A 26,562-nucleotide genomic window follows, 5' to 3' on the forward strand; every position below is an offset into this window, starting at 1 on the left:
TTACTGTATTATAGCTGAATTATAGTCTGTAATTTCTACACTGCAAGACAACTGTGTTGTTTCAAATAGTTCTCTACAAGGGTTTTACTGATGTAGAAATGGCTATGTGGACCTTGTTTTTCTGATGCAGTTAATACTATGTACATCTACATGTTTTCAAAACTTCTAGCTAAACATTTGTGGACACTTGCCATATTGTGGTAAAATCAATGGCAAAACAGCTGCTGGGTGTGAAAGAGAAAATCTGACACCTCTGAGGCCACTGGAATTGGACAAAACCCTTTATTTATCCAGTGAAGGGTTTCTAACTCTTACCTACAGAGGCCCTCTTCGTGTGGAATCAGGTGAGTTCAGGAAATACACAGTGTATTGTAAAAACTTAGTGTGAGTGGTCTTAATTCCTTCTTTTGTTCATGCGCTGAAGTCGATTTGGCTTGGTATTAATTACTTAAACAAGTTGGCTCGTGGAAATTTTGGGAAGAAATGAAGTTACACAGAATGGTAATGGCTCAGTAATACATGTGCATTTCAAAACTCTAGGAAAGTGACTCAATACACTATAGGGTTTTCTCAGCAGATGAAAAATACTGGTCCTTGCATGGAGAAATGGATAGTCAAATTGGGAAAACAAAATGAACTCAGGTTCTTTTTCTAAGTGAAGTAATAGCTTTTAGCTTTAGTTTCATGGATAGTGTTCTCTAAAGTTTTTCATATCTGTAAGGTCAGTTTTCAGTAAGCTTTACTCTCCTGTATGGAATTTTTCGAATTAGTGCTCTAATACTTCATGAACACCTACTTCATGAATTTAAGTCTCTTTTGCAGGTAAAATGAATGAAAAATGTGTATCTGGTTTTTTGATAGTAGGTGCTCTTCAATTATACTGAAACTGAGCTTTGTAGAAAGGAATATGACATCTTAACAACAAAAGACCTTGGGAAAACTGAGTTTTGGATTCAGGAACCTCAAATGCTTTGGCATGCTTAATTGCTGGGGTGCTATCTCTTGTTTCCTCAGTTGTGACATTTTTGTACATAATATGTAACATTGATTAAGCTCTTAAGTATTTTACTTTGAGAGATTCTACAATTTTTATAACACTACTAAGCATTTTGCTGACAAATACTACTCCCTGACATAATTATGTCACTTCTTGAGGGCTAAGCAGAATTTAACATATAGTGCTTTGATAGAATCAGTATTATTTGTTCTGCAGTCATTACGCTGAACTTCTTACAAACACACAGAATCCCCAAACCCAAAACTTTGTGTGATGCAATTTAAAAGCTGATGGTGGTATTTTAAAAGGTTTCTGTTTCTTCATGTATGTCAAAGAACATAGGGAGCAGAGGTCAGTGAAGGTAATTATGTTCTTGAAATGTGTTAAGGCATTTGGTGTCTTGTTTGTAGAGGCAATAGTGGCTCGTAGGCAATTTTTCATAGCTCTCTGAAGAAGGCTTGCATATTTACAGCTGAAACCCCATAATCAGCAAGGTAGTGTTATCCTTGAAGCAGTTATTAATAAGAAACTCTTAGAAAATTTTGAAGTCAAGTATTATCTTGAACTTAAATTCAAATGTTCCAAACAGAACCATCAGTAGATAAATGTTTGTTTTTTAGGAACATCAGACATGTTCAGAGTGACTTTCATTTGTAATGATTCGTATCCTGGAGAGCTTAAGTTTGTGCGTGAGGAGATAAACAGCGTGCTGGATGTCCATGATACTTTTTTTGAGTTTCACACAGCTCTGGCTTGTGCTCCTGCTCCTGTAGATTGCCAGGTTACAGGTAGGTACCTGTATGGTTACAGTAAGTAAGAAAGGTGGACTCTTTCCCATGTTGGAAGGATTAACTGAACAGCAAACTTCTGCTCAGTGTAGGGCTTTAAGAATACCTCTTGAGAAGACATTTGTAAGACTTAAAATCTTTGTAGAAGTTGCAGGGTGGGAGAAGAGGTAAGTTGTTTGAAGCAGGCTTAACTTACAAAAACAGGGAAAGAAGCTAATTTAAAATATTATGGTATACACAAGAAAGTTGATAATTACTTTGAAAATATTTAATCATTACTGTGATGGATGCTGATTCTGCCCAACTCTAAGGAAAATGAGTGAATTTAGTACTGACATCTGTAAACATGCACTTGTGATTTGTGGAGAAGTTACATTTGAGAAGTAACTGTCAAGGGAACAATGTTCTGCGTTTGTCATGGTGAGGTTTTTGTGGCAACAGTACATTCTCTTAATTCAAATCTGATGTGATTCTGAAAGTTATTTTGAGTTGTGTATTCATCAGTGAAACTGGTATCATTTCAAATCCACTTCTGCTGCAAGTATTAAGTTCTCTCAGCTTATTGCATTTCTTCCAGATGCTGCTGGCAATGAATATGACTTAAGTGACTTGAGCAAAGATGGTGAGCCATGGGTTGCTATAGACACTTCAAAGGAAGCAAAAAAGCGAACGTTTTTCTTGAATGTCTGCAAGCCCTTGCCCTACGTGTCTGGATGTCCTGGTAAGCCAAGTGGCAGGTGCCTCTTAACTTGTGTCTTCTGATGCAAGACCTTATAGTCAGAGTGATGTCCCTGAGTATTTTAAGTAAGATTTATTGACTTCTGTCTGTTTAATCACGGAAATAGCATAGATCTGGGTGACATATGCGGGAGTATTAGTGAACAGACTTCTGCAAGCTGAGAGCAGTCTTAATGCTTATCAGGACTCTTGCATTGAGATGTGTATTAATGCATTTGGGTGAATTGCCTTGAGGGCAGTATTTGCCAGGATCTGTGAACTTATTATTTTTTTAAAGAAGATAGGATATAAAATGTCATAGTTTAACCCCAGCCAGCAATCAGCCCCATTCAGCCCCAGCTGCTCACATCCCCACCAGCAGGATCAGGGTGAAAATCGGAAGGGTGAAGGTGAAAACTTGTGGTTTCAGGTAAAGACAATTTAATGGGCAAAGCATAAGCTGGGCATACAAGCAAAGCAAAACAAGAAATGAAGTCCCTGCTTCCTTATGGGCAGGCAGGTGTTCAGCCATCTCCAGAAGGGCAGGGCTGCATCACATCTGACAGTGACTCGGGAAGACAAACACCATCATTCCAAATGTCCCTCCTTCCTCCTCCTTCCCCCACTTTATATGAGCATGATGTCATATGGTCTGGAATATCCCTTTGATCAGTTTGAGTCACCTGCCCCTTCCATGTCTCCCAGCCTCCTGTGCCACCCCACCTTCCCTTGCCTTGTGACAGTAGGAAAAGCAGAAAAGGCCTTGGATCTATGTAAGCCCTGCTCAGCAATAACAAAAAATCTCTATATTATCTGTATTTGTTCAGCACAAATCCAAAACACAGTACCATACTCACCTCTGTGAAGAAAATTAACTCTACCCAGCTGAAACTAGTACAGAAAGTCAAATGTTGTTGAAGCCTCCTAATTGAATGAAGCCAGAATGAGAAGCTTATGCCATGTCTTACTCCGTTTCTACACAGCTTAATGTATTTGACTGTACTGTAGTCTTTTACAAGTCTCTGGAATCAGATAAATTAGTGCAGTTTGAAATACTTCAGTATGCAGGAGTAACTTGTTATATTGCTCAAAGACTTCAGCTACACAGTGTCTCTAACTGTATAGATCAATTTGCATGTGTTGTGCTCTGCTTCAGGAGTTTGAAACAGTTTACTTCAAAGCTGTCTTAAAGCTACCCATTTATATTATTTTACAATCAATTTAACTCCAGTTGTAAAAGTTTTGAACTAAAACCCAGTTCTTTTCCTGTAGGTGGTGCCATAGGATCTTGTGTGAAATACACTGATAAAAGCAAGAACCTGGGAGTCATTCAGATAAACCCCCAGGCTGCTACTGATGGGTCATTAAGCATTATCTACTTGAATGGTGACTCATGCAAAGATAATCAGCGTTACTCTACACGTATCATCTTCCAGTGTGATCAAACAACGGTAATTTTCGCTTCTGCTTGCTACTGATGAGGATTTTGGTGCTTATACCAAAATAGACCATGTTTATTCCTCTTAAAATGTAGAGACTGATTGTAAAAAGTAAAATCTTACATACTGGGTTTTTCCTTGTCTCTTCTTGAAAAAGCTGTCTGTTTTACTGAACCTGTAGAACACAATTGTGAGCTGTCATGGAATCCTGTGAGCCACCAAAAGCAGCTCTTTGCTGAACATGAATACCACAGTTTGATAGTGGTGACTTTAAATAGTGCAACTGCAGGAAAAAAAAACCCATGTGTGTATATTTTGAGACTTGCATTGTAAATATTAGTAATATTAGTAAGGCTCCTTCATATGTCTCTTTTCTGTAGGGATCACCAGTGTTGGAGCAAGAGAATGACTGTGAGTTTGTCTTTGTTTGGAGGACTTTGGCAGCATGTCCTGTTCACAAAGCAGAAGGTAAGTAGTTATTTGAGATTTAAAGTATCAGTCAAACTGTACAAGTAATAAATACTTGAATGAAGCTATGTTGGTTTCTTGTCCTGTGAATCTTTGTGTAAAAAACGTTTTCTTGTGGAGGAATGTCTATTCTGAGCTTTAAGCTAACTACAAATCCTATCTAATGTTAAAAGTACAAGTTAGGATTACAGGCAAATGTACTTGCCTATCCAAGGAAAGAAGATGTAATACAATACTTTATCAAAACAGCATTATTACTCTCTTGACAAATCACAGACAGACTTGCTAGTAAATATTAAAGCATCAGGTTTCATGAGAATGGAGTTGATTCTGTGCCTGGAGAGTCATTCCCTGTTCCTCACCAAAGACTGGAAGCAGGACTAAACTTGACCCTTGTTGGACAATGGAGGAGAGGCCAGTGGGGGAGTCTCAGTTTGTATTTGACTCCAGGATGTTCAACAAGAAATCACAAATTCTAATTCTGGTACTTGATTGTCTCTTGGATGGAAGATGGAGTGTGTAGGCATCTTCTCTGCGTTTGCGTGCTTTGTTTCGCAGCTTGTAGAGAATTCCTTATTCCTGGACTTCCTGTGAAGGATCTGTCACAGTGGTCCTAGTCATTATTGAAACTGCTGATCTGACATAGCATGAGGAATGTTCACAAACTGCTGCTCTGTAGCCCACAGTTACTGTGCAGGACACTGGTGACTGAATTTTGGTTTTGAAGGAGGAAAACTGATGTCTTTAGCTGGGTACCAACATGTATGATCAAGATGAGTATAATGTTCAAGTGATACAATCTGATGATTTTTTAAAAAGCTTCAGAATATTGAGCAAAGGGTCACTTTAAAACTGAGGACTTGAGCAACAGCAAAGTCACTGACATAATGAGACTCAGGAAACTAGATTTCCTAAACCTTCTTTTATATGCATCTTTGTAGATTTGTAAGCTGGAATAAATATTTCCTATGACTAATTATTTTCTTAACTCATCAAACTTGAGAGCTGTTAAATACGATACAAGACTGACATCTAGGACATCTCTTGCTTTGATCTTGTGACGTTGCTGTTCTTTCCAGATAATCAAGCAAGTTCTGGACTTATTGTCTCTGATTTTGTACTTAACCTTCAGCACAGGTGAAGGAAGAACTTGAGACCACTCTGAGGTGATTTTTGAGCTACAGTGTGGCTTTTGCATCTTGCTTTACTGGCAGTTATAAAAGAAATGTGCCATTTATACTAAGATGTTTCTTCAGTGTTACTGCCTTAAAGTAGCTACTCATTTTTGTGGCCTTATTTGTCCAAAAAGCCTTGTCCCCAGTGTATTTGGGAAGGCTAATAGATTTTAAGTTGTATTTTAAATTGTTATCTTCTCTTTTAAAGGAAAAGATTGCCAGGTGAAAGATCCAAGGTACGGTCACGTTTTTGACCTGAAGCCGCTTTCCAGTAAAGACATCAAAGTGAGTACAGATGAGTATGACTACTACTTCAGAGTTTGTGGAGAAATAACAGAACCTTGCTCTGGAGAGCATCCCCATGTGGCATCGTGTCAAGTAAAGAAGAGGGACCCTACTTTCAAAAAAGTTGCAGGTACTGCACTTACCTAAACAAACCTAGGGAACAGGAAGGTTAACCAGGGTGTAATAGAAGAAGGGTTCTTGCTGATCTAGTACTTCTAATGAGATAAAACACCTCACTGCTTTTGCTCAATGTTTAGATAAAATGTCATAGGTGTAGTTACCTTGACACGCAATTATGAATTAGTTCAGCCTTGCTGTGCTGGAGTAGTAGTCTCTCAATAACTGGATTGCAAGTTTTAGAGGAAGGTTGAGGTCTCTCTATTCTTTAATTGTGCATTTTATTGCTGTTTATGTGACCCCGTTGTCAGAGGCATTACTGCAGTTGTGTGTTTATTGTAGCTGTTGACGTTTCTCAACTCTTTGCTTCTAGGCTTGCGTACAGACAAACTGACTTTCAAAAATGGTCTAATAATGATTAATTACACCAGTGGAGAAAAATGTCATAAAATATATGAACGATCAACTGCTATATTGTTCTATTGTGACAAGACTACATCTGAGGTTAGTTTCAAAACATGCTTCCTGTACATACTGTCTTCCAGAGTTACTCTTTTTTTAAAATATGGAAGGTTAGGGTGAAGAACATGAACATGCCTAATCGTTTACAGATCAGACGAGCGATTCAGAGGCCCTGTGAGGGGACAAAAAGATGAAGAATCTTTTGAATCTCCTGTTTATGGATGGTACCTTTATCATTGCCCAGGAAGATCAGTGGATATTGTTTCTTTAAGGGATGTCTGGCATTACCAGAGCTCTTGGAGAAGTTGGGAAGGGATGTTCTTCCATAAATAAAAGCTGTTTCTTTGTAAGAAGTAAAAAGTAGAAGGTTGAATGTGCAGGAAAGTGGGTATTACATGGCCAGACTAAAATAAGCTGGTTACTTGCTTTTGGTATCTGATTTGTGTTTCCCTTACTGTTCTTAAGCAATTATGTCTAGAATTACTTTTGCTCTTATTTCCTGGGAGAGGCAGCAATTCCTAATGACTGCCCTTTTATCAGAAGTGTCCATGTAGATAAACTCAAGTTTGGGAGAAGCCATGCTTAGCTGGTCGGAGGCATAGTGTGACTCTAAGATAATTTGTGTTTACTTGGATCTTCCTGAGGCATGACTGAGGCATTTCATTGTTTCCATGTGTCTAAATGAGAAATTGTATTGTGTTCTTTCAGCCTGTATTTTTGAAGGAAACTCCAGACTGCACCTACATGTTTGAATGGCATACTCCATATGCTTGCCCACCTGTTAAATCTACTGAGTGCTCCTACAAGTAAGCTGTTTCCACAAAATTAAAATGGAGCTGTATGTTGAAAGAGACAAATACAGCCTTCTTGCAATGCAGTGCAACACTGTCCCTTTAGCTATTGTGTTTTGACCAGTTAATGTAGCATTCAATGCCAATGCATAATATTTAAAATAACTTGTGCAATTTGTGCTTCTGAAAACTAATTTCATTGGGAAAAAAAACAACTTTGAGATTCTTCTGGGGAATAATGAAAGGGAACTGTTTGGTATGTATTTATTGATGGTTGAATCTGAGTATGTTACGTTGTTGCAAGTGTCAAGTTGTTATTTAACAATAGCTAAGTTAAATAAGACTACAACTGTCTGTTTGGAACTTCCACCAAACAGTACTTCATTGTCATTTATATCTGTCACAACCAAGTATTAGCTCATTAGGATTGGATGTGGTGTCAGATGTGGCTAATATTTGGACATCTGGCCTCATTATAGGTCTCTAAGGTAAAACAGTGGATTTTAACTGTGTTAAATACATACATACTGTAACTGTGTGTATGCTTGCCATGCACTGAAAGCCAACATGCTTGAATTAAAAGTTAGAATTACTCTTGCATTGGCTGAGAGCTGTGTGCATGTGGATGGTTTCTGTGGGAATAGCTGGAATAGCTGATGCAGTGATGTTATCCCTCTACTGAATTTGAAGTTTCTGGGGACCACTGTGTCTGATGCAGACTTCTTTTCCAGTGTAATACTCTGCATAGAGTTATAAGATTAAAATTACTGTAGTAATTTAGGAATTGGCAACTTTAAAGTGCTTAATTTTTTTACATGCCTTTAATCTTTTGTACAGGGATGACGAAGGAAATTTCTATGACTTTTCGTCCCTGACACGACACAGAGAGAACTGGGAGGCCATTGCTATATCTGCTACTACCCAGAAATACTACATTAATGTCTGCAGGCCCTTAGTACCATATAGTGCTACACGTAAGTGCAAAACGCACACATATTCTTCCTATAGCTAGGGAAGGCAAGTGGTAGGACAGTACTGCTGCTGGTTGTTCTGAGTGAAATAAATCACAAAGCAAAGCTTGTGAAGACAGTGGTGTGATTTTAGCACCAGAGGGAAAGAGCCTGATTTCCATCCTCTTAGTGGGTGAGATTCACTAGCAGCTCTTCTCTTGATAGCTTTGATACTCTAGCTCTTCAGTCCTTATCCAAGGTTTGCTATAGCTCTTAAAGATTAAAATAATCAGTTCAGAATTTCCATATGGCATCTTCTGACTAAATGTTTTGGAGTGCAAGGCCAGACTGTAGCCTTCCACTCTGTAGTAGTCTACTTCCCCTCTGGTAGCTGCCACTACTTTTGGCATGATTTTAAGTGAAGTGAGACAATTGCTGCTAGTTGCAGTTTTTGGGGAAAACCCCAATGAGTATGGTTTGGACAATGGCTCAGGGATAGATCTACCATGATAAACCTGAAAGTAGAGTAGTGGACTTTTATTCCAGGCAAGTACACCTTACTAACATTTGGAGTAATAATGCAGTTTTTGTTTATCTGTATAGGTTCCTGCCCTTCTGATGCTGCTGCCTCCCTCATTGAGGGTACAAAATGTACCAGTCTTGGGGAAGTGGCTGATGGTCCTCGTTGGGAAAATGTCACTTTTATCCTGAAATACATTAATGGAGATCTGTGTCCAGATAAGATGCGGAAGAAAACAACAATATTGCGACTCAAATGTGATGAAAGCAGAATTGTAAGTGGGTTCCTTCTGCTGGAATTTTATGTGATCATGCAAGCAGAAGGACTTATAGTACTTGAATTTTAGATGCCGAGCAATTTTTAAGAGATCGTTTTGTACACTCTGTTAGCAGAAATTTTGTCATCTGTAATAGCTTCAGATTGTCTGCTTACATCTTGAAGATGAATGTAGTGCAGGTTGGGAAGTGTTTCAAGTAGTAAATAATGCTATTGGCTCTGTAGCTCTTAACTCTTGCACGTTATGCCTTGCCATTAAGTACTCTTCTGTTTGAGATTTGAATTGCCTTTTGGATTTTCTGTTGTCCTAGGCTACCTTTACCTCTCCTCTCACTAATTTTATTTCTCCTGATAATGATTCTGTACTATTGTGTATTTGACATAATCACAGTTAAATAGTCTGTTCTTGGATTAATGCACTGGACCATGATGATCTGTCAGGTTTTAGGACTGATGTTTGAACTGAGCTCAGCTACAAGCTGCAAAGATAAACCCGTTAGCATGGAATCTTACACTATCACTCTATAGATATGTTGCTCTCTCCACTGTTTTGTGTTTAGGAATCAAAGCCAGAACTTATAACTGCCATTGAAGATTGTGAATATACCTTCTTATGGTTCACTGCTGCTGCATGTCCTCTTAAAAGCAATGTGCAAAATGACTGTCGGGTAACCAATCCTGCCACAGGTAAGGAGGAGGTCTCAGGATTTTGTATGTGGAAGAGGCTGCTGGAAGCAGCACTGCTGTGTTTGTGTTCTTGAGGGACTTTGTTAGTAAAGAGCAGTATGACGCATTTTCTGGATAGTGACCAACAAGCTTACTGATGGTCGAAATCTCTTGTAGTGCAGTGTCACTTGGAACATAAATAGCTGATTGTTCAAAACTAGTTTTTCCTCTGGTAATGTGAATAAGTAACTGTTTGCCTTTCTAAACTAGCAGACAAATAGCTTAGCTTCCTACTAAATTACATCACTGAAAGCTTATAATACAAAGAAATATCTTGATTTTGAATCTGAATAAGAGATTAAATTGTTCCCTGATCTCCCTATAGGCCACCTCTTTGATCTGACATCTTTAAAGCGAGAGTCTGGCTATACCATCAGAGATTCACACAACAGAATAATTGAGTTGAATGTTTGTGCTGAAGTTAAAAGTTCATGTGCTAATGGAGCTGGTAAGCAACTTATCCTCTCTGGTACTGTAATCATTGACTATAGGGTAACCAAAGAAACGCTTATGCCTCAAGTTTACTGCAAAATATGATGTTTTACTGCAAATGCAGAAGGAGTGAAGGGAGCAACTGTTGCCTGTACTGACTAGGAAAAGAACCTAAAACTGTTTTAGGAAATGAGGCCATATATTTTTACCCAACACCATTCACATGGGCTCACTTCAAGTCCCAGTCCCTTTAGTTCCTAATGAATTGACATGAGGGTAGGAATGTAGTTGCTTCTACTGCATGTCTTTAATGCTGTGAAAATGGAAATATTACTATCTTCCAGCTAAAGTGAACTTTATAGTGATGCATTGCTGTAATACATCTGCACTAGGCTTTGTATCTGTACTTCAAACCTTTGCCCATCCTCTTTCTAGCTTTGTTTTGTTCTTGGTGCTTCTGAAACATCAGTAGAAGTTAACTTTCTGCTTAATGAACTGGTTTTATAGCTGCTTAATTGCAGGTTGAATTACTAGCTCTTCTGCCAAATTGAATAAGAAATAATACTTGAGCATCTTAGATGCTAAAATAGGGATATTTCTTGTTGAGAAAATTATTTTTGTGGAGTTAGAAGAAAATATTGGATTGATTTGGTTTTTGAGGCATCTTAATAAAATTATATGTAATCTGTGAGATGTGATAACCAAACACTGCTCTGTGGCTGCTTAAGCATGTGTAGGTGCAATACATTCAGCTGCTTGATGAAGTAATGAAGGCAATATTTGGTCTTTATATCAATGCAGTTCAGCTCAGTTTAATGGCAACTCTGGATGCCGTGGCAAAGCCATTCTTTATTAGGAAAATTAAAGTGATGCTAAAGTCTTAATGTTCCTGCTGTTTATGTTGTATGGTGCAATTTTTGAAGGCAGTTGCATCAGACTTGATTTGTTTTCTTAATTTTTCTTTTTTCCACTTTAGCGGTCTGCATCACAAGTGGCCAAAAACCAGTTAATGCTGGAAAACAGAGTAAAACTTTAAGTTATGAAGATCAGGTGTTAAAGCTTGTCTATGAAGATGGAGATCCTTGCCCTGCAGACCCTGCAGTGAAGCATAAAAGCTATTTTAGCTTTGTATGCAAGTCTGATGCTGGAGATGGGAGCCGGCCTGTTTTTGTGTCTTTTGATGAGCAGACATGCACTAGTTACTTCTCTTGGCATACTTCCTTGGCTTGTGAAGAAGAGGTAAGAATCACTTTTGCAGAAAACACCCATGGGACTTAAAATTTCTGAGGGGGGTTAGATATAGTAGCAGTATATTTTAAATTCCTTGAGGAGGGAAAGGTTTCTTCCTGTAGTACAGAGCCCAAGTTCATGTAGGAGTTCTTGAATGCTTTCCATACTAACATTTTCAACAGGGTGAGCAATACCTGACAAACTCCTTCTTAGCATGTTGAGCCAAGTTAAAACTTCTAACACTTGAGACTAACCCCTTTGTGGAACCTACTTAGCTGCTTTTCTCTACAGTTCAAATCGAAGCCAGGGTGTCATGTTGGGGAGCAATGGTGAAGATCCTCCAGTGTAGCAGGCCAGCAGAGCTGAGGTTGACTGGAGGAAGGATGGCATCTCTGTGCATGGGGATAGTCTTTGTTTTTGGGCAGGTGACTAGAGGCCAGGCAAGTGCATGATCAGCTTGCTTGGTGCAAAACCTGATAAACCTTGACAGAGTGAATTTAGAGTCTGCTTCTGATGTACAGCACGTGCTGTAATGACATGATTTGGTCAGTTTAGTTGCACTGGTGCTCCAGACAATGCACTGAGGTAGTCTTTAGTTAATTTTAGCTATTTAAAAATGACCAGTAGAGGGTGGGTGCGTAAAGTAAAAGGCAGTGCTAGGAATAGGAGGCCAAGCGAACTATTGGATGAGTTTAGATCTTTTCTTAATACCTGAATATTTTCTTTTGTGAATCTGCCTAATCATTCTTTTTGCTGCTTTGATTGCCTCTAGTGTGACCATCATTCTCTGCAACAAGTTGTTTTTCCTCCTTATCGCTGTTTCTACAATAGCTCTTGCTTCCATTTAGAAAAAGATGTTCCAATTTTTCTTTCACCTACAGGAACTGTCACATTCTCTCCTTCAGCTACACACAGTTCTGTTTTCCCCTTCAGTAATATGCTGAAATACAAATCAACAATACCCAACCCCAATGTTTTCTAGCCTCTTAATTCCATTTGGTGATCTGTAGTGGCCTTCTGATCCCTTTTATCACAGTGACCCAAACTATTTCTGTGTGATGATATCTAGGTAGTGACAATGATTATTTGTCCTGAAATTTAATGGTAATTGTGTTAGTTGCTTCTTTTCCTGTATCTAAAGTAGAATAGATTTCTCAAATTCCTCATAGACTCTCAGTAGGTTTATGCACGTTAAGAGTGTGTGAAATTGGTTGTGAGGAAAGGTAGTACTCAAGCCATCACTTGCAATACACTAACTTTACATTGTTATAATGTTATAACCAGGCTTGTTTGTTGGAGGTGGTGCAGATGAGGAGAGGAAAGCATGGAGCCTGATCTGCAGAAGTCCTAGTGACTATGTATGCTTGTGTATGTGTGCCAGAGCTTTGTCTTGGTATTGTTCTGATAGGGACTTCATTCCATGAGAATGTTTAAATGATCAAGGTTTTTCATAGGTGCTGAGTATCTATAGACAAGCAAAAATTATAACAAATGCTGCTTACATTTGAAGCTTTTAAATGTCATGCTTCTGGCCCCAAGAAGGATAAGATGTTTGTCAATTAATCAAAGCAAGTAATAAAAGAATAAGAGCAATAAATGTACCTTCTTGTAGGTGAAGTGCTCAGTGATAAATGGCAGTTCCATTATTGACCTGTCTCCTCTGATCCATCGCACTGGGTATTATGAAGCATTTGTGGATGAAGATATTACAGATGTTTCTCCCGATTTCTACATCAACATTTGTGAGCCTCTCAATCCTATCCAAGATGTCAATTGCCCGCCTGGAGCAGCTGTTTGCATGGTTCCTGTTAATACATCACCAATAGTAAGTACTATGCCAAGAATCACTGAAATGTGCGTTTCCTTAATAGTTTAATATAGTATCCCTGCCTAGAGACCTGATTTGAACCAGAGGCTTGACAGTGGATTAAAGAAATGGAATGCAGAATCAAAATCTCTTCTGCAAAGTTCCCTTTTATTGCTTTTCCCTATGAAGAAGTGTTTTCCTCTACTGAACCCCAGTGGTCTTGTTTGTATGTCAGAAGATTAAATACAGTGATAAATCTAAAAATTGCTACAGAGAATTTTTTTCATGTAGTGGAAAAGAATTTGTGTGCCAAAGTGCTGTGTGCCAAATATGGACACTGGGAAGCAGAATGTCTTAGCCATTCTGTGGCTTAATTGATCTTGTGATAGGCTGCAATTGGAAGCAGTCTAGATGCTAGTATGCTTCAAAATGCATTTAGGTCTTTCATGTAAGAACTTGAGAGCTATATAAATAGCAAGCCTGTTACAGAGGATTGACTAACTTGTCTGTCTCATTACCTTGAGAGAGTTGACTTTTTCTTTTGAGGGCTTCTTTGTAAGCTCTAGAATATAGATGTAAAAAGCTGTGATTGTTTTCCACGAGTTTCCGTAGTCATCTAGGGATCTTATTCCATTGTTAATGCTATTTTTAAGTGATGTGTTGGTAATTTGGCACATTGATGGGAAGAAAATCTACCTCTAAGTGGCAGAAACTCCTTGGCTTTTGTCATGCTCAGTGAAAAACTGTTTTGAGTTGCTCAGCTTGTGTTGTGTTAGGATTGGAATGTCATGGCTGTTCTTTGAGTATAGAATGGAGTTTTTCAAAAGTGTAGTAGTTGTGCTCCCCTGTAAACCAAATAGATGAATCTGAATTGCTCTGAATCTCTGGCTGATCTGGAATCTAGGTGTGTCCTGTAATTCTATTAATACATATTTTTGCTTGTGTAGGATATTGGTCGTGTTACTGACCCTCCCCAGTTCAATAAGGCAGCAAATGAAGTTTACATCACTTACAACAGCACTACTCCTTGTCAGATAAGCAACGGATTGAACTATACTTCTGTTATTATATTTCACTGTGGCCAAGGAACTAGTCTGGTAAGGCATCTGTTAAACTAAGGTTGATATTGGAATGCAATGGAAAATGGGTAGTAACCAGTGATAGCTTTGTTTAAAACTAAGTCAAGAATTTGTTTCTATAATGTGTGGATAGACTCGCTTCAAGAAGAAGCATCATATTTGTTTTCTTGACTGGCCAAAATTTTATTGAGGGCATGAACTTTAAGCTTGAAAGTAACAGGTTCTGAAGATTTCCACGGAAGTAATATAATGATAACTTATTGCTGACATTAAGTTTAATGCTGTATTGCACCTCATTTAGATCCTAAAGTTTGTACTTGTACCTCAACTTGTAGCACAAGAACCAGTGTAACTGTACAGGTATTACTGTGAAGTGTTCCCCCTATGCTGTAACATTTTCTATAATCACACACAACTTTAAAAATTTGCAATTAGATACTTGTGTTTTAATTTTGTGTCAACACCCGGACACTAAATTGAGCTTGCGTGGTGATGTGACTCTAATGCTTCTTGAATGTTTTTAATGCTTCAACAAACTGTAAAGAAGCACTTAGATATGTTTGTCTAACTAGAACGTGCTGAAGATCATGAAAACATTTTCCATCAACATAGGGCGTGAGCTGAAACTTGAGGCAGTTCTGAATATTACACATACTAATACTTCAGTTTAAAACATGATAAAGTAAACAGTATTTTCTCTAAACCTTAACTCAGTGAAATTTCTTAATGCTCTCTGCCATCAAGAAGCACAGCTCTAACACTTTTGCTTCTTGCAACTGTGCTGAACATCAAAATCTCAGCCCTAATTAAGAAGAAAGCTTGTGTACCTTGATTGTTTTGTGGAGCTAGGTAGAATGCACTTCCCTTGAAAATTTTTTTGGTACTGGTTATAATACAGTGTTTGTCCTACAATCAATGAAGTCTAGCCATGGTAGCAACTGAGATTAACTATTGGGGAAGGGGGAAAGTACAGAGACGACAACAAACTTTCCAAAATTAAATGTGTCTTCCTGTGTTCTCTGGTAACAGGGTAAGCCAAAGATGATAAGGAAAGTTGACTGCACATTTGTGTTTGAGTGGGAAACTCCAATTGTGTGTCCTGATAAAGTGAAAACTTTGGGCTGCTCTGTGATTGATGAACAGCTACACTACACATTTAATCTGACGAGCCTTTCTGGAAGATCATTCGAGGTAATGCCTTCTTGTGGTGTGACATTTCTTCAGTTTTTTATTTACAATAGTCTATTGCTATCAACATTTTAAAACTGCAGGAAGGGTTTCTTTTAGACATTCTGTGTGAGAAAAGGCTGAAACGTGCTGTGGTCAGTATCGATACTTGTTTGGCTTCTGACAGAGGGAATAATATTAGAGAGTATAACATTGTAATGTTTTTGAGAGTGAAGTTAATAGACACAGTGATGGGTAAAGGAATGAGAAATCTTCACCTTTGACAGAATCTTGGATGAGAAAGCAGGTCTGCTGAACATATTTTATCTGTGGTCCTGTGTGCTTTTTCTGCAGTTCTGTCATATTAAAGAAGGCTAGACTTGCAAAATTAGTTATCTCTTCCTCCTGCATTATGCAAATGCTGCCTGAGACTTGGTTTTATGAAGCACTTGTGTGATTTTGTAAGTACTGACTCTAGACTTGCTGTGATGCTTCTGATTGTCTACACAGGTGTTTTCTGGATCCAACAATTACCACGTTGGTGTGTGCAGTGTAGGCTTGCCCCAGGGAAAGTGCAGAGATGGGGCAGTGTGTCTGACATCTAAAAGTGGTGTGTCATCTTTTGGAAACATAAAGGAAATGAGAATGGACTATAGCCACCAGGATGAAACAGTCATCTTGCAATACACAGGAGGCGATCGGTGCCCTCCAGGTGAGATTGAAGCAGGCCCATTCTTTATGTTCAAAACTTGTCAGGATGTTTTTCCTTTAAAACAGAAGGTTTTGTTGGGACAGGAGGAAGCAACCTAGATTTTACATACAGCAATAGAAACATGCAGTTTTGCTAAATCACAGGTGTCATACTAATGTGCAACATCAACATGTATCTCTCTGGAGGAGACAGTGCAACTTTTCTGTGGACATGATTGTAGCTAATTGTATGCTACATCTGGTTTTCTAATTGGGTTTAAATTCAGTGTTTCAGTATTTCTGTTGTCTGCCACAGACCTTTCTTTAGTATTGAAGTACAGGCTTTAAATAAGGTTCTATGGATACGCCTCTATTCTACTGTGTGTAGTTATGAGATTATACCTTTCCTTCTCAGTGACTGACAAGGGAGAGCTCTGTGTGTTCCCCTTCAAGTACAAAGGGAAGACCTATGAGGAATGTATTACAGAAGGGAAGAACAGGCCATGGTGTGCTACAACTGAAAACTACCAGGGAGATGAAAAGTGGGGATTCTGTAGTAGCAGTAAGTACTCCCTATACTTTACGTACAAGGGTGTTAGCTAACACAGAGATTTATCTGCCTGCAAGCCTCCTGTAAAATACATTTTTTTTTTTTGTCCAACCTTTCTGCCTATAGCAACTGCAAGAAAGGAATCTACCATTATCTTTACATGTGATGAAAATGCTGGTGTTGGGAGCCCATACCTTCTCAGTGAGACTCTTGGTTGTGCTGTGACATTTGAATGGAAGACTCAAGCTGTTTGTCCTCCCAAGAAAATGGAGTGCAAGTTTGTCCAAAAACACAGAACATATGACTTGAGAATGCTCTCTTCCCTGACAGGATCATGGATCTTTTTCCACAATGGGAACTCGTGAGTAATGAGCAACTCAGAGGGAGCAGCTTGCTTATCAGTATAGTTGCAATGTGGCATAGAATTTCTGTTTAGTCCCTGTTCAATGTCTTAAAACTGTCAGTGCTTAACACTTCATATAAATGAAAAAAACTGAGAAAGGAACCCATTTTATCTGAAGGGACTCAATAATCACATTCTTCATTCTCACCCTTTCCCTCTATTGGTAACCCTTTTTAAAGGATGAATATGTCTAAATTAAAAGCTATTTAAAAACTTTATATTTAAACTGCTATCTTAAAAATGTAATTTTGTTGTTGAAATGCTCTTTTTTTTGGAGTCTTAATCTTGTTGAAGAGAAATCTTAATTACTTAGTTGCTTTCTTTTGACTCAAATGTATAACTTATTTTCTGATGTTTTACTGCGGCTTTTCACCCATATTCCTCAATGTATTAGCATAGTGGAAAATATGGATGTCAGGAAGTCATCAACCTGTCCAGCCTCCCTCCTCCAGCTAGGAAATAGAAATGAACTGGCATGGATGACAGCATCTAATTTTGAACTTATGACAAACTGTGGGGGGACAAAATGCTTCATTCACCACCTTGCCAGCAGTTCTCTGCTCTAACATATCTGAGCTGGTATAACTCTGAGGAGATGCTGAATTTAGGGTAGTAATATAACTTTTATAAATAAAAAAACTTCAGGATATTTCTTGACTCTCTTCCAATTTCTAGTCTGGACCTAGGTCAAGTTAACTAGTGACTAATCTGGTAAATGAGCAATTTAATTTTCAAGTAAAAGACTGCAATCTGCCAAACCTTAGTACATGTTTTAGTCTGTCAGCTAACTTGAGATTTAGTTTATTGCAGCCAAAGATTCTAAAGTTTGTGTATCACTTCTTCAGTTTAGCCTAAATGAATTTTAAAGAAGTTTTGTCTTGCATGTTCTGTATAGGTACTATGTGAACCTCTGTCAGAGGGTACATGAGGGACCCACAGGCTGCCCTGAAAGAGCCAGTATTTGCAGGAAAAGCTACAATGGAGATGTTCAAGTTCTTGGACTTGTTCATACACAGAAGCTGAATGTGACAGGTAGAGTTACTTTTTCTTCCTGTGGAGAGCTAGAGATTAAAGGTTTAAAACTCTTACAGCCTGGCTGTAGTGGTTCTTAAATTATACTGAAGCCTTTATTTTGAAATATTTTTATCAGTGAATCTTCTATTTTAAAAAGGAAAACAGAATGTGATGTTTCAGGCATGAGAAAACATTGAAGCAAATAAGTGGTGTTGTCATAAAAGCTGTAAGAAATGAATTATCTATCTGAATATCAAGAAACCCTCTTATTACAGTGAGGCTACCCAAACACTGGCACAGGTTGTCTAAGGAGGTTGTGGAGTTTCCTACCTTAGAGGTATTCAAAGGTTGTCTGGACATAGTCCTGGACAGCTGGCCCCAAGTGACCCCACTTGAGCAGGAGGTTTGGACCAGATGACCTCCAGGGATCCCTTCCAACCTCAGCCAGTCTGGTTCTATAGTTGTGAGAGGGCAGAAGAGCTAAGGAAATTTCTGACAGCTGCTTATCAAAGCCTTTCATCACCTTTTTTTTTCTTCTAGGTGATACAGTGTATATTAGTTATTCCAGTGGGCAAGAATGTAGGAAAAATAAGAAGGTAACAACAATTATAGAACTGAAATGTGCAAGAACAGTTGGCATGCCCATGCTGCAGAGGTGAGTAACAAATTTATATACCTTCTTGGCTGATTTGTACCTCTCTAGTAAACCTTTAAATCTCAGGACAGGAACTCTCTGCTCTGTTGGACAGTCCTTAAAATAATCCATGGTCTGTATTTGGAAGGCATAGGGTTGTCTGGAGTTTGTGCAGTTGCTCATTTCCATAAACATCATATATTTTGTATATATACATATATTTTGTATTTATCTTAACATTTTTGGGAAAATATTTAAGCATTCTGCTTCTGAATTAGATCTGACAATGGCTTGGATGCTGTTGTTTTCAGTGTCAGTAGCCAGTGTCATTGTACAACCACTCTTACCTCTGTCCAAAATCCATTTATTAAAGAACATTTTCTGTAGGTAAGTGATTGAGCTAATAAAGCATAGGTTATTTCTGCCTCAATACAGTGTATTTAACCAGAAGCTCTCTAAAATAAGGTATATATACATGATCACAAATACTAAGAAAACTTGAGGACTTTTGCTTCGTGGCCAGAACTAGAGCATTAGCTTATACCTCTTGTCCTGCTTAAATAAAAGGCAGGTTTAACATGCTGCAGAAAAGCAGCCTGATGTGTTTGCTTGCTAAAATATATCAATAAAATCCTTTGATACACTGTGGGAATTCAGGATTTTCAGCAGGAAGTTCAGGTGCAGTCAAGTCTTCTAAAATCATGAAACTGCAGAAAAATGCAATGTAATTCTTCAGGTAGCTTCTGGTTTTTTTGTTTTTTTTTGGTTTTTTTTTTTTTTTTTTTGAGTTATGCTTGACTATTTTAGCTTACTCTAGGTGTGATACTTAGGCAGAACATTGTCACGTGGGTTTGCAGTTGTCTTTTCCTTTTCTCAGGATGCTAAAAACTTGTTACTCTTTCCTGGAATCATCAACTTTATCTTTTATTTGGTAGATTTGATGAAGAAAACTGTGCTTATTACATCACATGGGACACACGTGCAGCTTGTGCTGTGAAGCAGCAGGAGGTAGAGGTGGTGAATGGAACAGTCATTAATCCTGCAACTGGGAAAAACTTTTCTTTAGGGGATGTTTATTCCAAGTGAGTAAAAAAACCCCAAACAAATCCCAAAACAACAGAATGGTAGAACTAGTTGCCTTTCTGAAGAAGATTGCTAAACTGTGCCATTTATCATAGCTGCAGAGCACACCAGGGGGTTCTCACAGTCAGTAGTGTGTATAAGGCACTGAATCACACTTTTGTCTTCATTCTGTCTTAAACCTTTGAAGGTATTTACATGTTCACTCACACACTGAGGGCAGTATAGCTGGAAAAATCTGCTTTCTGTCCTTGCAAAGGATTATATTTATGCTAAATGTAATCCTTATTTCTACTTCAACGAGGAAGCCACAGTCCTGCATCTTTTCTGGTAGCTGAATCACTCAGCATGCTCTGGAATCAACCAGTGATAGCATCTGCCACTGTTGCCAGTCTTGGGAATAACCCCAACCTGTGAATTTAGACTTAAGAACAGATTTTTACGCTGTTTCCTCAGGTTGTACACAGCTTCTGGTGATGTACGGACAAATGGTGATAAATATGTGTATCAAATTCAACTTTCTGGTATAACAAACTCAAGTTCCCCAGAATGCTTTGGAGCCAACATCTGCCAGGTGAAAACCAATGAACAGCGCGTTCGGAGAGTTGGTTCTGCCAGAAATGCCAAATATTACGTTGATGGTAAGTACGTGCTCACCAGGCAGAATTGCTTGATACTCTGTGAATTGCTTCAGCAGAAAGTGGTTCTTGGTTGACAACATCCATTTCTGTAAAGCTATGCAAAAATCTGTCTAGCACAATTTAGATTTTTTTTTTCCTGTGTAAGCTCAGTTGCAAATATGGCTTTAATAGGGATAAGGGCTTGACACTTGAAGACTGAAAGACTTGAAGTTGCAAGACTTTCATCTCCTGTTTTCATCTGTGCTCATACTGCATAAGCAATGATTTCCTTTAGCTAGCTACTTTTTGTTCTCCGGGGTCTAGTGTTTACAGACTGTTCTCAACAAAGTAAACTATTTTTTCTTCTTATTGTAGATGATGATTTAGATGTCATATTTTCATCTGACTCCAGATGTGGTAAAGATAAATCAAAGTTTGTGTCTTCAACCATTTTCTTCCACTGCAATCCAGAAGTGAAGGAAGGCATCCCTGAATTCCTCCACGAGACAGCAGATTGCCAGTATTTATTTACCTGGTACACATCTGCTGTGTGTCCATTAATGTGAGTAAATAACTGTTTCCTGGAAGCAGCTTCTGTCAGCACTTCTCAGCAAAAGGCTTTTTTGTATTTATTTGTCACAGAGATTGGGAAAAGGGGAAAATCTAAAAAAGGAGTAGGCATATAGATAAATTGATGATCATGTATGCAGTGTTTGGCACATGACTACTAAATTAAAGCTTCACAAACTGATCTGGACCTAAAGCTGGAGAGGCACAGTGGAATTAATACAATTGTTTTCACTAAGTAAAAGCTACTGTAGCTGGCAGGACGTGCTGTTTCATGTTACTGGGAGAAGCAAACAGTTTGTGAGTGAGGTGTTTGGTCCCCCTTGCCTTACTGTCTGGAAAACTTTGAAGCTGTGACAAAGACTGGCCCTCTCCTCTATCTGCCCACTTATTTAGCCTGGAATGGAAAATCATTACAGGTCTTCAAGGAACAATGAAGCATTTCTGCAATTAAATATCAGCTAATCTACTGATTAGTGAGGGGACAGTGTTAAAAGGGGGGTGTTTGTATCTAGGTGCTTACAATGTTCTTGACAGATAGGCAGCCTCACTGTGAAAAGTAGAATGATTACTTCTGGGAGTGTTTACTTTCTGTCTGCTAGTCTGAAAGCCTAGGCAAACTCTTGATTCTGATTTAAATCTATTGAGGGAGTTTGGTATGTGTAGTGCCATAACCATATGAGAGGTAGATAATTTCTGTAGCTGTTGCAGCTTGCTCATGTGTAGATTTGGTTCTAAAACAGCAGCTTTATGTGGATAACTGCTGCTGTATAAGCTCTGGAGTGCTTAATTGTGCTCTGCAGTCTTGACTGTAGTTTCATGCAGTATTTGATAGCATATTGGGATGTAGGCACAGTACATATGTTTGTGTTTTTCAGGTTGTTTTTTACTTAGATGAAATCCCCTGGATTCAGTTCATGCAGCTGTTAGATGTGAATGACAGGATGGTGTGACATGTCTTCTTTTAATCTGCTGTTTGTCATCCAGTTTAAAAAAACTTATCAATAGATCTTATCTTCTCAATTTACATTGCTAGATCAACCAATGATCCAGGAAACAATCAGCACCAGACAGATGAGGAGACCCAAATACATAAAGGTCTTTCAAGGAGAAGCCAGGCTGTTGGCGCTGTGCTTAGTGTCCTCCTGGTTGTTCTCACTGCGTGTCTCATAATCTTGCTGTTCTACAAAAAGGAGAGGAGGTAAGAAATTAAGAGGCTTTAGAAGTTTCTTTGTCAGGACTTGGTTTTCTGCCAGAAATGAAAGGGAAATAGTGAACTTTAGAGATTTGGGTTCTGTTTTTCAGTTGGCAGCATCAGCTGTCAAACTGCTGATTCCTTCAAATTCTCTGTTACTGTCTGAAGGCCCATGTAAAGAGGGCTGGGATGTAAAACTGAGTTGGTCTCTTGTGGGCAGCTGCTACTTAAGGAGCATAAAACAGTATGACAGAATTGTTAGTATTTGATACCCCTCCACTTTCATGGAGTCAGACTAGATCCATACAACAGTGTTGAGGAAAAAGTGCAAGTCCTGCTGTTCCTCTGCTTTCCGGATGACTTTAAGGGTGTTTTTCCCTTAGATATGAAGGCCAGAGGGGTTTCAGAACAGTCAGCCTGAAGCTGTAACAAGGGGGAAGATGTACATTATCCTGGACTGGATTTTGATTGAGTGGTTCAGGGTCAGTGTGATAGTTTGTAGCTCATTTGTTGACATGCTTTATGTTGGCAAAATTCCAGTGAAGAAAAGTGAGGGGTTAGTGGATATAGTGTGCCTAATGTAGTGTTCTTTCCTTTGTTTAGGGAAATAGTAATAAACAAGATAACAAACTGCTGCAGAAGATCATCTGGTGTTTCTTACAAATACACAAAGGTAATACAGTGACAAAATCAAATTTGTTTCTTGTCGTTTTCTTAATAGGAAGGTGTTGTTAATAAATTAATAACCCCCTCAATTCCTAATTCCTTTAGTGCATGGAAACCATATGGTGTGGCATCAGGAAAGCCATATAGCTGATATATATATATATATATATATATATATTTATATTGTGAAATGGGAAAGAAAGATGGAGTTGAGGAAATGAAAAGCAGTCCATAAATCACCAAATAACATGTAAATGTACAAGAAGAGAACAAAGTCAGTTTCAGCACAGTGAAAAGTGATGCTCTTGCAGTGTTTACTCTCACAGCTGCCTTAAACCAAGGCCGTGCATGCTGCAGGGTCTGACAGCTGGGGACATCAGTGTGTGTGTCAGTCTAGAATGGCAGATGCAGTGTCCTCTTCTCTTTTCTTGCAGATAAACAGTGAAGAAGAAGCTAATGAGAATGAGACAGAGTGGCTTATGGAGGAAGTTGCAGCACCAAATCCAAGAACAGCAAAAGGAGGGCAGGAGAACGGTCACATTGCTACCAAGTCTGTTACATCTGAAGCCCTTACCTCTCTCCATGTGGATGACCTGGACAGTGAGGATGAAGTGTTAACCATTCCAGATGTAAAGATTCAAACAGGAAGAGGACTAGACAAGAGCAAGCACCCCCAAAAGAAGCCACACAGTTTTGGCAGTGATAACAAATCTTATTTACTGAACGGAGGAAAGGAAACAGGAGCAATAGCAAAGCCCGGCCAGCATCAGGCACAGAACTCTACAAATACAGCATCGTTTCATGATGATAGTGATGAGGACTTGTTGAATATTTAATAACCCTTCTTGTGCCTAATCAAATATATATATAGAGATTATATATAAACAGGACAACGTTTCCAACCAAATATGAGGACTTCAGCTGAAAGATTTTTCTGAATTTTGCCTTTAACAAGAAACCATTGAAAATGGAAGAAGAGAAAGATTTCTTGGTTGTTTACAATGATCTGTTCAGTAATGACTGGATTTCTGACATCCAGTTGGCTGAGTTAGTTGACTCTCTCTAGCCAGGACACTTTTTTTTTTTTAAGTCTCAGCATAGATGCTAAATGCTTGCTTAAAAAAGAGAAACCTTTGAAAGGAAAAGATTAAGGCTCAATGAAGCCCCTGGCTTCTGAGACTCAAGTTATCTGACTACTATTGTTTTAACTCCTTGTATTTATTGATCCTCACTACTCAGGTTTGCTTAATAGTAACATGTTCTTCCTGCCGGCAGGGTATTCTTCTACGGGCTCACCCATTGTGAGACAAGGAAAAGTATAACTTTTGTGTGTTGGGATGATTTGATGTAAATTTTGGAACTGGTCCAATTTATCCTGTAAATTTGAATATCCATTCTAATTTAAACAGATCATTGGTTCAAAGGTGTGGACTGAAAGGTACAGTTCTATATAGCTTTAGCCTGAAATGGTTGCTGTTCTTCGCATGGTATTGTTTTTTTTTGGTACTGGTCATATGACTGACTTCATTAGTATTTGCCTAAGCAGCTGACAAGCACCCAAAGATTTTTTTTTTTTTCCCTTGATTATGGCTGGACTAGGACAACTGCACAGAGAACTGGACTTTTCAAGGATGTAGAGGCAGAGTTCCTGTAATACAGTCTGCACTACCCAGTTTGTCATCACCAAGAAAAACCCAAGGACTAGAGGAGCCCTAGTCTGCATAATGCCTCTCTCTGGTATTAATTTCAAGAAAATAAGTTTGGGCCAATATTTTCTGATAGCCTAATTTCTAGTGTGTGTGCTATGATCCTGGCCATGGCCATTGATTTGAAATGTTGCTGGTAATAAATGCAAGTCAGTTTTTCTCTAGCAGTCTTGCTCCTCTCCAGGTGTTTCCTAAATGAAATTATGGACAATGTTAGGGTTTCAAAGCATTGTACAAGAACATGCATTGGTCAAAATTTTTTGAAACTTTTTGTTGTTCCTTTTGGCTGGCTTATTCAGTTTCAACAATGGTTTCTTTTTATAAAAACTCCATTTTGAATCAAAATAGTGTAATATAAAGTATGCAGCAATTTCAATAAAAGATATGAAGTGGGTATTCCAAGTCCCACATCTCAAGTCTGGAATCTTTCTTACACTATTCTGTATGCTGCTCACCAGCCTGGCGAGGCCCTTTACTGCTGTGATGGTTAATACCTCAATCATGTCACTCAAAATGAGAACCTGTGTTTGATGACAAAGATCAGAATATACAGGCAGGCCCTGATGGTGTCTTCTTTCTTTAATCACAGGAATACAAGGTGTTCCTCTTGTATTGTTACCAGTGGAGCTGAAAGTCAGTTTGGCTTAAGCTGCATCTTCTCAAATGTAAATCAGCATTTTCATATTTATAATTAGGAGAGTTTGGTGAAGTGAGAGGCTTGATGGTGTATTTTTAATACTGTTATCATTACAACAGTTCTCTCAATGCATGTCAGAGGGTTCTGCTTCCCTTGCCCAGGTCATCAAGGCTGGCATTTTGGAATTATTTGATCCATGAACCAACTGCATGAAATTATTTCTCCTGTGTAAAGTCACATGGTCTCTTTGTTTGGGCTGTGCCTAGCAAGGTTTAGGTAGAGCAGAGCTGCTCTGTCTGTCAGAGCTGCTTATCTGGGCAAAAACAATGTTATAATTTGTACCTGACACTAAGTGACTTCAGTGCCTGCTCTTAGAACTATTGCCCACTTTTTACCCAGGCATTTGTAGGTAGCCTGGCTGAATTGTACCTCATAGAGAGCTGGATGCAAAACCAGCTTCACCAGACTATTTTTCCCAGAAGAATACTCTAGTTAACTATGTGGAGGGAAGGGTTATGTGAATAGCAGGGCCCAGATGAGTCTGTACAAATGGCTGGGCCAGGAGCAGAAGCTTTGCTAGTCATCAGCGTGCCTCCTTGGGAAATGTCCCTAAGAAACCCCTGGCTGGCAGAGTCCACACAGCCCCCTCTGGGCTGGCTGCAGAGAGAATGGTGGGAAATGGAGAAAACTTGGCCCAGTCTGGATCAAACTTTTGTAGTTCAAGGGAAACTTTTGCACACCATTACCAACTGTTTAAATGAAACTGTTGGAAAATAAGCGATGTGATGGGGTTTGGGGTGTGTTCTCAAGATGCAGACTTAGCTTCACCCACTCCCAGGCAGACTTTGACTTCAGTTCCCTTGGCCCCAGCTGACTGCACACCCCCCCCGCTGAGGAAGGTTGCAGGGGCTGGCTCTGAGCGTGGTGACTGCTGTGCACATTTGTGTCCCTGTTCCCCTCCCCAGCTCCATGTGGAACTCCTGCAGCCAGGGAGACAAAGGTCTGGTGTGGGATTGTGCTGTGCTTGGCTGAGGGTGACGCAGCTCTGAGCTGCCAGGAGAGGAGTTCTTGTTAGCTTGGTGTAGATGTTCCTGATGGAGAAGAGGATGAGGGAGGAGAGGAGAAAGCACATGTGTGTGATGTAGGGAATCATCTTAAAGTGTTAGTTTACAAAGCAGCTTTCACAGCTGCTCAGGCCAGTCTTGGTCTGTAGTTGATGAGCAGTGAGACCAAGTTCTGTTTCAACACCTGGGCCAGAATGGCCTTCTAAGCTAGTTTGTGGTTTTGTTTTTGTTTTTTTGGTTGTTTTTTTTTTTTTTTTTTTGAGTGTATCATGTCTTTAATTTTTTTCCTTGCTGCCTATTGCTTTCCAGA

At 38.9% G+C, this 26,562-nt stretch overlaps 1 protein-coding gene across 1 annotated transcript in view; it reads left to right on the forward strand.

The window, feature by feature from the left end:
• Nucleotides 1-24,967, forward strand: part of IGF2R (insulin like growth factor 2 receptor) — a 56,542-nt gene extending 31,575 nt beyond the window's left edge. Inside the window, exons 22-48 of the mRNA XM_018919917.3 lie at nt 170-344; nt 1,618-1,785; nt 2,363-2,506; nt 3,775-3,953; nt 4,322-4,409; nt 5,793-5,999; nt 6,360-6,490; nt 7,157-7,254; nt 8,077-8,213; nt 8,793-8,983; nt 9,546-9,672; nt 10,037-10,159; nt 11,120-11,382; nt 12,986-13,198; nt 14,128-14,277; nt 15,289-15,450; nt 15,937-16,138; nt 16,532-16,678; nt 16,793-17,027; nt 17,965-18,101; nt 18,624-18,738; nt 19,653-19,799; nt 20,254-20,438; nt 20,793-20,979; nt 22,021-22,185; nt 22,783-22,852; nt 23,280-24,967. Coding sequence (XP_018775462.2) covers nt 170-344; nt 1,618-1,785; nt 2,363-2,506; nt 3,775-3,953; nt 4,322-4,409; nt 5,793-5,999; nt 6,360-6,490; nt 7,157-7,254; nt 8,077-8,213; nt 8,793-8,983; nt 9,546-9,672; nt 10,037-10,159; nt 11,120-11,382; nt 12,986-13,198; nt 14,128-14,277; nt 15,289-15,450; nt 15,937-16,138; nt 16,532-16,678; nt 16,793-17,027; nt 17,965-18,101; nt 18,624-18,738; nt 19,653-19,799; nt 20,254-20,438; nt 20,793-20,979; nt 22,021-22,185; nt 22,783-22,852; nt 23,280-23,681 — 4,548 coding nt within the window. The 3' untranslated portion in view covers nt 23,682-24,967. The remainder of the gene's footprint in view (nt 1-169; nt 345-1,617; nt 1,786-2,362; nt 2,507-3,774; nt 3,954-4,321; nt 4,410-5,792; nt 6,000-6,359; nt 6,491-7,156; nt 7,255-8,076; nt 8,214-8,792; nt 8,984-9,545; nt 9,673-10,036; nt 10,160-11,119; nt 11,383-12,985; nt 13,199-14,127; nt 14,278-15,288; nt 15,451-15,936; nt 16,139-16,531; nt 16,679-16,792; nt 17,028-17,964; nt 18,102-18,623; nt 18,739-19,652; nt 19,800-20,253; nt 20,439-20,792; nt 20,980-22,020; nt 22,186-22,782; nt 22,853-23,279) is intronic.
• Nucleotides 24,968-26,562: the final 1,595 nt, after the last annotated feature.

This window comes from Serinus canaria, chromosome 3 (assembly GCF_022539315.1).
Source record: "Serinus canaria isolate serCan28SL12 chromosome 3, serCan2020, whole genome shotgun sequence".
NCBI lineage: Eukaryota > Metazoa > Chordata > Aves > Passeriformes > Fringillidae > Serinus > Serinus canaria.